The 15694-nt window shown below is 37.9% G+C and overlaps 1 protein-coding gene across 3 annotated transcripts in view; it reads right to left on the bottom strand.

The window, feature by feature from the left end:
• LOC143029698 (E3 ubiquitin-protein ligase TRIM23-like) overlaps nucleotides 1-15694 on the bottom strand; it is a 144225-nt gene that overhangs the window by 65082 nt on the left and 63449 nt on the right. For all 3 annotated transcript variants that reach the window (XM_076192537.1, XM_076192539.1, XM_076192538.1), the window contains exon 8: nucleotides 8602-8775. In XM_076192537.1, coding sequence (XP_076048652.1) covers nucleotides 8602-8775 — 174 coding nt within the window. The remainder of the gene's footprint in view (nucleotides 1-8601; nucleotides 8776-15694) is intronic.

Below are 15694 nucleotides of genomic sequence, written 5' to 3'. Positions count from 1 at the left end.
AACACAGACATGTCTTCTAGACTGACCACCAGTGGACCAGAGGACGGGCTGCCGCATATATGTGGTGCTTCTAATTTTATTATTTTCCTTTTTGTAAATTCAATAAAAATTATTTTGTGATCACTATTTTTATTACATAAACATATATGTAAAGGATGGAACCTGATATACATAAATAAAATAAAAAAAACAAGGTAGTTGAAGCTTCTCTTAGTAATATAAGCAACCAAACTCAAGCTTACATAAATTTAGGATGTCTTACAAATTTTATTCTCATATGAACACATCACAACACATAATAATAAATAATACATGTTCGTGAATCTGAAGGGCCCTGGCCTTATACAGAAACCCCGCTATGCGCGGAAGTTAAGTAGATAAGACGTCCGAGAGTGAGATGCGTCAACAACATCTCAGGCCTGTCAAATTTGGGTTAATGTTCACTTCCAGTCTACTGCCACTTTCACCCCTTGTACATCTCATCACCTTACTTTTACCCACATTTATCTTTAGCTTTCTTCTATCACATACTCTCCCAAACTCTGCCACCAGCTTCCTCAATCCCTCCTCTGACCCTGCCACAAGCACAGTGTCGTCCGCAAACAACAGCTGGCTCACCTCCCACTTTTCTCCATTTTCTTTAACCATCTCCAATCCCTGACCCACTACCCTAGCATTCACCTCTCGCACCACCCCATCCATGTATAAGTTGAACAGCCAGGGCGACATAACGCATCCTTGACGAAGTCCCACCTTTACTTCAAACCACTCACTCTCTCCATTTCTAATCCTGACACAAGCTCTACTACTCTCATAAAAACTCTTGACAGCTCCCAAAAGCTTTCCTCCTATCCCATAAATCTGCATAACCTCCCACAGTGCCTTTCTGTCTACCCTATCATAAGCCTTTTCCAGATCCATAAAAGCCCAAAAAACATCCTTCCCCTTTCCTATAGCTTTCTCACATATCTGTCTTACCACAAAGATCTGATCTACACAACCTCTACCTGTCCTAAATCCACACTGTTCCTCACCAATTACTCCTTCTGTTCCTCTCCTAATCCTCTCAATCAAGATCCTCCCATAAGCCTTCCCTACTACACTTAACAGGCTAATCCCTCTGAAACTACTACATTCACACTTGTCCCCTTTTCCCTTGTAAAGAGGAACTATACAGGCACTTCTCCAGTCCTCCGGTACTCTACCCTCTCTCCAGCAAACATAAAATAACCTCACCAACCAGTCCACCATCACTGAACCTCCCTTTTTCAGACATTCTCCTATCACATACCTTCCTAAATTCCATCACCAACTCCTTTAATCCCCCTTCTGACCCTGTCACAATTGCAGTGTTGTCAGCAAACAATGACTGGCTCAACTCCCACTTTTCTCCATTTTTTTTTTCCATTCCAATCCTCTGCCCATTACCTTCACCTTTATCTCCTGCACTACTCCATCCATGTATAAATTGAACAGCTATGGTGACATGACACATTCCTGATGCAGTCCCACTTTTACCTCAAACCACTTACTTTCTCCATTTGTAATTTCAACACAGGCTCTACTACTTTCGTAAAAACTCTTGACTGCTCTTAATAGCTTTCCCCCAATTCCATATATCTGCAATACCTCCCACAGTGGCTTCCTGTCTACCCTGTCATAAGCCTTTTTCAAATCCATACGGACCCAAAAATTATCATTACCTTTTCCTAAAGCCTTCTCACATATCTGTCTTACCACAAAAATCTGATCCATGCATCCCCTACCTTTCATAAATACACACTGTTCCTCATCAATTACTCCCTCTGTTCCTCTCCTAACACTCAATTAAAACCCTCCCATAAGCCTTCCTAACTAGGCTCAACTAACTGATCCCTCTGAAACTACTACACTCATATTTGACCCCTTTTCCCTTGTAAAGCTCAACCATACAGGCACTCCTCCAGTCCTCCAGCACTCTACCCTCCCTTCTTTAAACATTTCACATGACACCCATCTAACCCAGGTGCCTTATCTGCTCTCATCACTTTAATAACTACTTGCACTTCATCTTTTCTTATTTCTCCTCCATTTTCCTCACGCATCACTGTCATTTCATTAGCACCACTCCCTCCCTATCCTCCTCCACATTTAGCAGGTCCCTGAAATACACAAATATAGCAAAAGGCTTATTACCATTTATAAGGGAGGTAGCCAGCCAAGGCATACAACTATCCTCTACCCATAACATACCTATTCCACACCAATTCCATTTCCCTTTTATCTTGGTTCTTTGTGGATGAAGGTTCATCTTTGCACCCCATCCACTGCCTAGGTCAGTGGCAATGGAGCAAAGCACAGCACCTCCATAGCAGGGTCCAACACCCAAAGCTAGTTTAACCCCACTACTTCATTACATACCCTTCCTCCTCATCCCCTCATGTGTAATTAGAATAGATAAAGATAAATCCCATCAGGACACATCAATTTATCATCCAATCACAACCATTCCCCACTCACACCTTTCTGTTCAAGACATCCCTCTTTGCACCTTAGGCCCCCTTCACCCTATCCAATGATTTCATTTTCTGTATTTATCTCATGTTCACTTCATCCACCTCTGCATTCCACACTTTTTTGCTAGTCTTCTTTCAATCATTCTTTCAATGTACCCAAGTCATCTCAGTATTTTTTAATCAACCCTACATGCCAGCTCCCTTTCCACCCCAACTCTCTGCTCTACCTTATCACTTTTTACTCTATCCATCCTCATTACCCCCACTATATTTCTCTAATACATTTAAATTAGTTACAAAATAGGATGAGAGAATCATGCAAAAGGTACAAAGAAAAGAGAAGAGACGTAAAGCATAAGATACAGGAGGCGGCAAAGAGGAGAGCAGATGTGAAATGGGGTATGAGTATGAGAGAAAATTTTGAAAGTAATAAAAAATGTTTTGGAAGGAAATTATATTAGGAAGATGAGGTGAATCAAGTAATGAAGAAAATGTAAAAGGTGCAGATGGAGAGATGATAATGGAAGAGACAACAGCAAGAAGAAGATAGGCAGAGTATTTTAGGGAGTTCCTAAATGTGAAGGAGGACAGGGAAGGAAAGGTAGTTGCAATGGGAAGCACTAAGAAAATGACCATGATGAATGAGGAAAATGGAGGAGAAATAAGGAAAGATGAGGTGAAAGCAGTTATTAAAATTATGAGAGCAGGTAAGGCACCTGGGTTGGATGGTTATCATGCGGAGTGTCTAAAAAAGGGAGGTACAGTGATGGTAGACTGCCTTGGGAGGTTGTTTAATGTTTGTTTAAAAGGGTGGTGGAGGACTGGAGGAGTGCCTGTGTAGTTCCACTTTACAAGGGAAAAGGGGACAAGTGTGAGTGTAATAGTTTCAGAGGGATCAATTTGTTGAGTGTGGTTGGGATGGCTTATGGGAGGGTTTTGATTGAGATGATTAAGAGAGGAACAGAGGGAGTAACTGGTGAGGAATAGTGTGGGTTTAAGAAAGGTAGGGGCTCCATGGATTAGAATTTTGTGGCAATATAGATATGTGAGAAAGCCTTATGAAAAGGAAAGGATTTTTTTGGGCCTGTATATATTTGGAAAAGACTTATGACAGGGCAGACAGGTGGCACTGTGGGGGGTTTTGCAGAAGAGATAGGAGAATTGTTAAGAGGATTCAAGTTCTTATAAGAGTAGTAGAGCCTGTGTTAGAATTAGAAATGGAGAGAGCAAGTGGTTTGAGGTAAAGATGAGACTACCAGGGATGCATAATGTCACCATAGCTATTCAATGGGATAGGAGGAAAGCTGTTAAGAGCAGTCAAGAGTTTTTACAAGAGTAGCAGAACTTGTGTTAGGTTTGAGGTAAAAGTGGGTGTTCAATTTATAAATGGATGGGATGGTGTGAAAGGTAAATGCAAGGGTAATGGGCTGGGGATTGGAGATGGTTAAAGAAAATAGAGAAAAATGGGAGACAAGCCAGTTGTTGTTTGCTGACAACAATGCACTTGTGATATGTTTAGAGGAGGGATTAAGGAAGTTAGTAATGGAGCTTGGGAAGGTGTGCAAAAGAAGGAAGTTGAAGATAAATGTGGGTAAAAGTAAGGTGATGAAATATACAAGGGGAGAATGTGGCAGCAAATTAGAAATGAGTACCGTATTTTTCGGACCATAAGGCGCGGGCAAAATCCTTAAAATCGGCCAAAATTCGGTGGTGCGCCTTATGTGTGGCTTCATTGCAAAAAAATGCCTCGGACAGTGACGTACTATTTTCACACGTTTCGTAGCTAGCCTGCCGACGGCGACAGTGCATAGGCCTAGCAAAAGTTACGACCAAGTTATAACCAAGATGCATGTATCTTGACAAGAAAATTGCGAAAACTTCGACAGTTTTCGAGTCAATGCCACTGCATTCATTAACGCTATCATGGCTATGACATGATAGCGTCTACAACAAAGACAGCCATTTTACATTGGTCTAGTCTCGCTCCAATCCGACTGTAGTCATTTGGGTATTTTTTAAGTTTCGACCATGGGCGCAATATAGCAATAGAAAATTAATTATTAATTTTGTAAATAAAAATTTATCAACGTAATATGCAATTTTGTGGGCGTAAATGAAAAAAATAAACCTTGCTACAACTTGTACAAGCAAATATGCTAATGAACGAAGTCGGTAGCATAGGAACTGTATACCCCGCAAGCTGAGAGAGTGGTTGAAAAGCCTGCCAACGTCTCTCACGACGACGACAACGAGGACGAGCCGGATGACATTTAATTTGCAGGTAACGATTTATTAAACACAGGTTAGGTTAGATGTCGGCATCTATCATAACAAACATGGCGTACCATTCGTCCAACAAGACTTCGTTACTTACAAAATCTGTTTTAGTAACTTTTTTTTGTTTTTTATTTCCGCCCACAAAATTGCATATTACGTTGATACATTACAATTTACAAAATTAATAATTAATTTTCTATTGCTATATTGCGCCCATGGTCGAAACTAAAAATTTACCTTCATTTGTAATCTTGTGTTTTTAAGTGAATAGACAATTCCGGGAATAAAACTGCTAATGCTGGTTTTATTCCCTACAATTCCCGTAACGTGTTTATGTTGTTTTTTAGGGGTATTGGTAGGGCATACCATCCATGGAGGTGGTCTGATTTCACTGACCAAAATAGAAAAATATATCATTTATTTTTGTAATCTTGCTAAATCCCAAACGATTTTTCTCATTCGACAACGAAAATTATCACTTCTGAATGCACTCACATAAGCATGATTATCCGATGACAAGACCAGCTGCGCCTTATGGTCAGGTGCGCCTTATGCAAGGACGGGGAATAGCAAATTACGGGTGCGCCTTATGGTCCGAAAAATACGGTATTAAAGGAGAGAGACTGGAGGAAGTGGATAGCTTTAGATACTTGGGTGCAAATATGGTGGAAAAGGAAGGAAGGTAGAGGTAGAATGTAGATTGAGAGAAGCAAGTAAATGCCTTAGGGGATCAAAAAGTGTAATGAGAAATAGACATTTGGGAATGGATACTAAGAGGAGATTGTATGAAGAGTGATTGTGTCAACAGCACTGTATTGGGCAGAAACATGTAACATAATAGAGGAAGGAGTTTGAATGTGTTTGAGATGTAATGCCTGAGAAGTATGGTAGGGGTTACTGGGCTAGAGTGAGAAACAAGGAGGTGAGGAGGAGAGCAGGGGTGGAGAGGGAGTTGGGAGGTAGGGTTGATGAAAGAGTACTGGGATGGTTTGGACACATGGAAACAATGAGTGAAGAAAGATTAATAAAAGAGATGTGGAAGGCAGAGGTGGAAGGTGTGAACATGAGGGGGCAAATAAAGATGACATGGATGGATGGGTAAAAGGGGCACTGGGTAAGAGAGGAATGTCTGTTGAGGAAGGGAGAAGACAGAGGACAGGGATGAGTGGAGAATGGTTGTGCATGGATGCTGTTGAGGTGCATGGGAGTGGATGGGGGATAGGGGGGAGTATGTTTGGACAATATCTTTTATGCAGCCCGAAGGAATTTCTCCCAATCTTCTTTTTTTTCTGGATTAGGGGATGGGGGGGGGGGATCACTGATTAAACGAAGTGGTCTTTCCAAGAGAGGAAGGGAGGGGGGTGAATGGGAGTGGAGTTTGTGGCGATGGAATAGGTGGGAGTGGATTTTATGCCTGTTTTTTGGCTACCTCCCTTGTAAGGGGGAAAAAGCCATTGGTATATGTATATGTATGTATACATTTAAATTTCTTCTTTCTGACTCCCTTCCATTCCAAGTCCCTTTCCTGTATTGTCATGGGCAGAATCACCCCTTCATAGGGAATGAATATGTAAAAATATACAGGGAAGAAAAAAGAAACTATGAAAAAGACATGATAGAAAAATGTAAGGATCGGCCAAACTATTCCAAAGATATGTAAATGGTAAACTAAAAAATAAGCAGGAAATAATGAAACTATGCCAAAGGAATACAGAATACACAGAAGGTACAAAAATGGGGAAAGTTATGAGCAAACACTTCAAGTTTATTTTCACAAGATAAAAAATGTGACATTGGGATTAAGAGGGAGAAATGAAATCCTCCCCCATGAGGAAAATAAGAGTAACATGGAAAGAAATAATGGATCAAATAATGAACCTTGATGTCAAGAAATCACACAGCCTGGATGGAATAGGAAATTGGATATTAAAAGAATGTAAAGAAGAGCAGACAAAATATATAACATAATAAGTTGCTCACTCAAAGAAGGATAAATGCCAGAAGACTGGAAAAATTTTGATATTGTACCAATTTATAAAGGAGGAAATAGTTAGACCCAACAAATTATAGACTGGTATCCCTCACAAGCATGGTAGCTAAAATATGTGACAAAGCTATAAAAAGTAGATAGATAAAACATCTGGAGGAGAACAAGATCCTAAATCCAAGACAATTCGGATTTAGACAGGGAAGTTCATGTACCACAAATTTGATCGGTTTTTACTAAAGACTACTAGACATAATACATGAAAGGGATAGATGGGCTGATTGTGCATTTCTAGATCTACAAAAATCTTTTGATAAAGTCCCTCACAAAATTTTTTAAGAAAATTTGAAACCATTGGAGGGATACGACTTTTTGCTTGGAAGAAAAATTAAAATAGTGCTCAGAGATAGGAGTTTTACTTGGGAGGAGGTAATTAGTGGAGTTCCACAAGAATCAGTATTGGCACCAATAATGTTCACTATCTATGTGAATGACATGGACAAAGGTGTGGAATGTTACATGAATTTCTTTGCAGATGATGTAAAATTGTTAGAGTACTGAAACAGAATGTGACTCACTACAGAGAGATCTGAATAGGGCTTGTGAATGGAGTCAAAAGTGGTAAGTGGACTTCAACATAAAGATGATGATGATATGGTTTAACGTCACACATTCCCCCTTATCGGGAGGCTAGGATGGTACCCCTAACAGAGGGCTTTGTAGCGTGGAATTTAATGAACCATGCCTTTGGTTCAACTTCGCTGGTGGCAGGATTCGAACCACCCTCACCTCGACCTTCGCCGCAAGTAAAAATAGGACATCAAGACAACATAAAATTGGTGAAAAAGAAGTACCGAAAGTGGGATCTGAAAAAGACCTGGGAGTGATCATCACCATATTCCTCTGACAAGCTTATAAACAAAATTGTCGGCAAAACCTATAACTCGTTAAGATCAATAAAAGTGGCTTTTACTTACTTGGATGAAGAAATGGTAAAGAAAATATTAGTCAAACTGATAAGGTTCTAACTGGAGTATGCAGCGACACTATGGTCACCCAGTACTAAAAAGAATATCAAGAAAATTGAGCAAATCCAGAGAGCAACAAAGAAGATGGCCCCAACACTATCAAAAATGTCATATGAAGAAAGATTGTCAAAACTATAACTACCAACTCTGGAAGAAAGAAGAGAAAGAGGTGACTTGTTGACCATCTACAGAATTATGAAAGGTGTAGAAATTCTTGATAGAGACGATTTACTAAATTGAGATAAGATTAACACAAGAGGACATGGAAAGAAACTCAAAAAGGACAGTTATAGAAGAGACATGAAAAAAACAGCTTTCCCCACAGAATAGTGGATGAATGGAACATACTAAATGAAACAATAGTGTGTGCAAAAACAATACAAGAATTTAAGAGCAAATTAGATATGGTGAGATATAGAGATGGGAGACCACGAGCATAGCTCCCTTCCCATAAGATACAACTAGGTACAAATAGGTAAATATAGTTTTCTCTTTGAGTCCATCCCTCATTAACTATTTCTCATGACACTTTTCATTCCCACAAGATATTTATTTGCTCCCTTCTCTCTAAAGTTTATCTCCACCCAACTCCTCCATTCACTGCTATATGTAACATTCCTTTCCTCTAGCCTCTTTCTCAGAATGAAATTTATGGGTATCAAAAAATACCTAGTGGTTAGTGCAATTTGGACAATGCAACAAAATTCATAATATTGTAAGGCCTGTGATAAATAGTCCTTTCTTCAAACAAAAATGAGGTATCTAATTCTAATAAAAATAAGTTCAACATTTGTAATATACACACTGAACATACCTTTGTGAAGGTAATAGGAATGGTTGGATCTGGTGCCAAGGCTGTCAACTGAGCAATTTGCTGTTCCTGTGCAGACACATGAGCCATCCTGGCCGTCAAGTCATGAGCAGCAACAATGAGCCTACCATCATCTTGCTGCATTGCTCTTTCCCCATCAACCACAACAGAAACCATCTATTCAATAAAAATGAGACAAAATTAAAATGGGTTTCAAGACTTTTTTTTTTAACCTTTCGCTGATATTATTCATACATTTGTTCTGGCTACTCCTGTAGGCTTTTATTCAGCCAAGAAAAATCCCTGCAAACAAAAGGATAAAACATATCTTAATTAGTCCTTTCAATGTCACTGACAACCTATACATTTCTTATGGCTGCTGCTGGTGGTTTTATTCAGCTGGGGTACTCTATAGAGTGAAAGAGTTAAAGAGGAGAATACATAGCAATAGAGATATCACTTTAAATAGAACAGCAGACAAAACATCAAACTATAGACTGAAATGGAATGATCTCAAAGCTGATGTGAGTTAAAAATCAATTATGGGCAATTAACATTAACCTCTTCAATATGAGTCAAATATTCACACACACATCAGGTTGCCTGATGTATGATGATGCATCACAATACACACATTACAAAATATAAAGTTACTGCTGTTATACTCGTTCTCTTTCACCCTGTATAAATATAATGTCACAGAAAAGGTGCTCAAGCCTGTTCACAGAATAAGGGGATCACTCAGCTTCAACTACAAAATAAATATAATCAGGAAGCTGATGGCAGCATCCTTGTATACCCCATTCATGGCTCATGATACATAAACAGGCATCATTGTATTCAAGAGGGTGAACATAAAAATTGTATTTATATATGCATGCATATTTATACATCATTTATGGTAACATGTAGTAGTGACTGTATGGTAATATGCACCCAATGCTTAAGGGACTGTTTTGGGTGCCTCTGAGAAAATGACAGAGTATGCAAAGATATGTAGAACAACAAGGATGGGGGTTGGGGGTAGAAGGAAGGGTAGTGGATGGCGGTGTGGAGAGGAAATGGTACATGGTGCAGATGGACACATGTTAATAGAAGCAAACGCAATAGGAGGAACATATAATGTAGAATCAATTATAGTACAAGTCGAAGGTAAAAAAAATGAAGAAAAGAAAATTTGCAGTGGTATATGTACCTCCTAAGACACAAGCCTGGTCAGAGAGGGATCACGCTGAGTTACTAGATGATACAAAGGAAGAACTAATTGAAACACTGAAGGATGGAGGAAATACAGTAATTATGGGTGACTTTAATTCAAAAGAAATATGCTGGGAAGATATGACAGTGAAAGGGGGAGAGAAACACTGGGGCAATGTACTCCTTGACTTGACCATTGAATACACAATGACCCAGTGGATTAGAGAAAATACTAGATATAAAGGAAATGAAGAACCCTCAATATTGGACTTAATACTTACAACAGAACCTGAGATAATCGATAATATTATTTACAAAACTCCGATAGGAAAAAGTGACCATGTAATAATAGAAATGGAATTGAAAGAACAACCAGACTAAAGCAAAAATGTTAAACATAGAATAGGAAGACCCATGTATAACAAAACAAACTTTGAGAAACTTAAACCATTCTTTCGCAATGCAAACTGGGAAAAATTCCAAAACGAAGATACAGGGATAGAAGAAAAATGGAACATACTAAAAGAAATTTATAATGAAGGAGTGGACAAATTCGTACCAGAACAAAAAATGGAAAAGGCATACATAAAGAACTGGTACAACAAAAGATGTAGTGAAGCAAAGGAAAAAAGGGACAAAGCTTGGAAAAAATGGAAAAGAGATAAGAAACAAAGCAAATGGCAAACATACATCAAACTAAGAAACGAATATGTAAAAATACGCAGAGATGAAAAGAGAAATTACGAAAAAAAGATAATAGACAAATGTAAAGAAGAACCCAAACTATTTTACAAATATGTAAATGGAAAACTGAAAAACAAACAAGAAATAGAAAAACTGCGCCAAGATAAAAAAGAATTTACAGAAGAACTGGAAATGGCTGAAATAATGAACCACTTCAGATCAGTATTCACAATAGAAAAATCGCCTAACAGTGAAGTTAGAGAGAGAGAATTATCCCCAGCAATGAAAGAAATAAATGTAACACAAAAAGAAATCAGTGATCAAATTAAAACCCTGGATGTCAGAAAATCACATGGCCCAGACGGAATAGCAAACTGGATACTGAAAGAATGCATGGAAGAATTAACTGACAAAATATATGATATAATTAAATCATCAATTAAAGAAGGAAAAGTACCATTGGACTGGAAAAAAGCAAACATTGTACCAATTTATAAGGGAGGTGATAAGGAAGATCCATATAACTACAGACCGGTCTCACTAACAAGCACAATAGCAAAAATTTGTGAAAGAGTGATAAAAAACAGACGGGTTAAATACCTGGAAGAAAAATCTATACTGAACCCATATAAATTTGGATTTAGACAAGGGAGATCCTGTACAACAAATCTGATTTGCTTTTACTCAAGATTAGTAGACATAATAGAAGAAAGAGATGGATGGGCAGACTGTGCTTTTCTGGACCTGCAAAAGGCATTCGATAAGGTACCTCATAGGAAACTAATAAATAAGATAGAGTCAAAAGGTGGCATCAGAGGAAAATTATTGGAATGGATGAAAGACTTTCTGATTGGGAGGAAAATGAGAGTTGTAATTAGAGAAAAATTCTCCAACTGGGAAGAAGTAAAAAGCGGGGTCCCGCAAGGATCAGTACTGGCACCGATCATGTTTGCTGTATACGTTAATGACATGAATGAAGGCGTGGAGTGCTATATAAATTTTTTTGCAGATGATGCAAAATTACTTAAGGTAAAAACGGAAGAGGACTGCAACTCATTGCAACAAGATCTGGACACAATATGGAATTGGACTCAAAAATGGGAAGTAAAATTCAATATTAGGAAATGCAGCATAATGGAATTTGGAAAGAGTAAAAATAGAATATCAAAAGATTACAGAATTGGGGAAGAAAAAATAAATAAAACTAACTATGAAAAAGATCTTGGAGTGATGATTGGAAAGGACATGAAACCAGATAAGCATATAAACAAGATGTTCGGAGAAACCTACAACTTATTGAGAGCAATCAAAGTGGCATTTACCTATATGGACGAAGAAATGATCAGGAAAATACTTACTACACTAATAAGACCAAAACTCGAGTACGCAGCATCACTTTGGACACCCAGTACCAAAAAGAATATTAAGAAACTAGAAAGATTACAAAGAGCGACAACAAAACTAGCACCGACACTCGCCGAACTAACATATGAGCAAAGACTATCCAAATTGAACCTACCAACTCTGGAACAAAGAGAAAGAGGAGATTTGCTAACTATCTACAGAATAATGAAAGGAATGGAAGTTTTAGACAGGAACGACCTATTAATGTGGGACAACGGTAAAACAAGACACGGAAAAAAATTGAAAAAGGATAGTTATAGAAAAAACTTGAAAAGGAACAGTTTCCCACACAGAGCGATAAATACATGGAACAAATTAGACAACAAAACAGTATGTGCTAACACTATACAAGATTTTAAGATAAAACTTGATGCGGAGAGATACAAAGACGGGTCACCACGAGCATAGCTCCCCTCCCGTATATTACAACTAGGTAAATACAACTAGGTAAATATATAGAGTATTAAAGAGAATTGTTAAATGTGGAGGAGGTTAGGCAGAGACTGACTGTAGCAACTGGAGAAGCAAGAAAAATAATTGAATTGGGAGAGGAAAATAACAGTTACTGAGAAATATGGGGTATAAAGAGCATTGAAAATTATAAAAGCTGGGAAGGATCTGGGTAGGATAGGTGTCATGCAGATTCAGACAAAGGGAGGAACAGTTATACTAGTATGGCTAATATGGTTATTCAATGTGTGCCTAACGGAGGGGAGTGTGCCAGATGACATAAGGTGTATTTACCTAGTTGTATTATACGGGAAGAGAGCTAGGGTAGGGTATTATTAGAGAGGATTAGGAGAAGAACAGAGAGAGTAATTGGTGAAGAAAAGTGTAGGTTTCAGAAAGGTAGAGGGTATAAAGATAAAAATTTTGTATTAAGGCAGAGATGTAAGAAGTTTTGGCAAAAGGTAAGGATGTTGTTTGGGCCATTCTGGATACAGAGAAGGCTTGTGTCAGGGTCTACAGGAAAAGATTATGGGTGGTATTGTAAATATATGGGATAGGGGTAAAGCTGGTAAGAGCAGACAAAAGTTTTTATGTGAGTAGTACAGCTTGTGTTAAGGCTGGAAATTATGAAAGTAAGTAGAGTGAGGTGAAGGTGGGCCAACACAGGGTTGTGTTATGCCACCATGGCTGTTCAATGTGTACATAAATGGAGTAGTACAGGAAGTAAATGTGTGGGTGATGAGCAGAGGACTGAAGATTGTTAGAGTGGAGGGAAGTGGAAAGTGAGCAAGTTACTGTTTGCTGATGACACTACACTTGTAACTGGGTCAGAGGATCTTAGATAGTAAAAGAGTTTTGGAGGGTATTACAAAGGAGGCAGTTGAAAGTGAATGTGGTCAAAAGTAAGGTAATAATGGTAGTATATTGAAAGTAAGTGTTGAAGGGGTGAGGTTAAAAATGGAGAGTTTCAAGTATCTAGGGTCACATATAACAGGGAAGAGAGGAATGTGGGTGGAAGTAAACTGTAGAATGAGGGAAGCAAGTAAAAACCTTGAGGGAATGAAAATTGTCATGAAAAATAGGTATCTGGGGATGGAAACAAAGAGGAGATTGTATGATGAGGTGATTATGCCTAAGACATTGTATGGGGAAGAGACTTGGAATTTAACCTCTTCACTCCGGGGCACATCGCACGTCTGGCAGCATTAGCTGACCAACGTGCGATGTTGCGTCATAATAATCGCATAAAAAAATTAAAGTCAGTGCTCAATCGTTCGTTCTCTTTCACCCATGTATTTTGATAACCATAGAAAATTGATGAAGCCAGTTTAGAGAGAATGGAAATTACGTAGGTACGACTACAATAAATATAATCAAGATGGCGACGTCGGCATCATCGAGTACCCACTTGCTCCTCATGCCGGCTACGTAGGTGTCACCGTATGGAAGTGGTTAAGGGAGGCAGAAAGGACAAATCCAAATATTTACCTAGTTGTATTATACAGGAAGGGAGCTATGCTCGTGGTGACCTGTCTTTGTATCTTTCAGCATCAAGTTTTTTCTTAAAATCTTGAATAGTGTTTGCACACACTGTTTCCTTATCTAATCTATTCCAGGTATCCACCACTCTATGTGGGAAGCTATTCTTTTTCAGATCTCTTCTATAATTATCCTTTTTGAGTTTCTTTTCATGTCCTCTTGTTCTTTCATTGTCCCATTTTAATAAATCATCTCTATCTAGGATTTCCATTCCTTTCATGATTCTAGTCAGTAGATCTCCTGTTTCTCTTCTTTGTTCCAGAGTTGGTAGTTCCAAATTGGACAGTCTTTGTTCGTATGTTAATTTGGAGAGAGTTGGTGCCAACTTTGTCATTGCTCTTTGTATTCTTTCTAATTTCTTTATATTCTTTTTAGTACTGGGTGTCCATAGTGTTGCTGCGTACTCCAGTTTTGGTCTTATTAGTGTAACTAATATTTTTTTAATCATTTCCTCATCCAAATAGTCAAATGCCACTTTCATTGACCTTAATAGGTTGAAGGTTTCTCTAACTATTTTATTGATATGTTTGACATAATAGGAATAGTAGAAACTAAATTAAAAAGTATTCTACCACCAAATACTGTGGGACAAGGTCTAAACAACTGTTGGACGAAGAATAGAAAGGAAAAACAGGGTGGGGGAGTATTACTTTTGACTAGGAAAGACTTAAATATGACAAAGATACCAGAAAATACCAGAAAAATACCAGATACAGAAACAATGAGGTACCATCGAGACTGGATTTAATACTTATGTCAGAACCTGAAATTGTGGACAGAAATGATTACAAAACTCTGATAGGAAAGAGTGACCATGTACTAATAAAATTGGAATTAAAAGAGCAAATGGACTTAAGAAGAAATGAGAAACATAGAAAAGGAAGACTAATGTACAACAAAACGAATTTTGAGAAACTTAAACAATTCTTTTGTAATGCAAACTGGGAAAAATTCCTAAATGAAGAAACAAGGATGGAAGAGAGCTGGAATATACTAAAAGAAATTTATAATGAGGGAGTGAGCAAATATGTACTACAACAAAAGCAAGAAAGAATATACATAAAGAGCTGGTACAACAAGAATGTAGTGAGGCTAAGGATACGAGAGACAAAGCCTGGAAAAGATGGATAAAAGACAAAAAAATAAATGAGGAAATGGCAAACATACATCAAACTAAAAAATAATTATGTAAAAATATGCAGAGATGGAAAGAGAAACTACAAAAGAGACATAATAGAAAAATGCAAGGAACAACCTAAATTATTTTACAGGTATGTAAATAGTAAGCTAAAAAATAAACAAGAAATAGAAAAGCTGCACCAGGGAAAATATGAATGTACAGAACTAGAAATGGTAGAAATTATGAGCAATCAGTTCAAATCGGTATTCACAATTGAGAACTCACCTAACTGTGAGGGAAAAGAAAGATAGAACCCCCCCCCCCAATGAAGAAGGAAATAACTGTAACACAGAAGGAAATCAGCAACCAAATAAAAAAACCTTGATGTCAAAAAATGACATGGTCCAGATGGAATTGCAAATTGGATACTGAAAGAATGCATAGAGGAGTTGACGGATAAAATGTACAATATAATTAAATACTTACTCACAGAAGGAAAGGTACCACAGGACTGGGAAAATGCAAATATTGTACCAATATATAAAGGAGGACATGGTAGATCCAACCAACTACAGACCAGTCTCCCTAACAAGCAAAATAGCAAAAATATGTGAAAAAGTTATCAAAAGTAGATGGGTTAAACATCTGGAAGAAAAAACTATACTGAATCCAAATCAATTTGGATTTAGACAAGGAAGATCA

The sequence above is a fragment of the Oratosquilla oratoria genome, chromosome 11 (genome assembly GCF_046742065.1).
Source record: "Oratosquilla oratoria isolate Oo_2021 chromosome 11, ASM4674206v1, whole genome shotgun sequence".
Taxonomy (NCBI): Eukaryota; Metazoa; Arthropoda; class Malacostraca; order Stomatopoda; family Squillidae; genus Oratosquilla; species Oratosquilla oratoria.
Note: the sequence above shows the minus strand (reverse complement) of the source record. Positions and strands in the feature narration are given on the sequence as shown.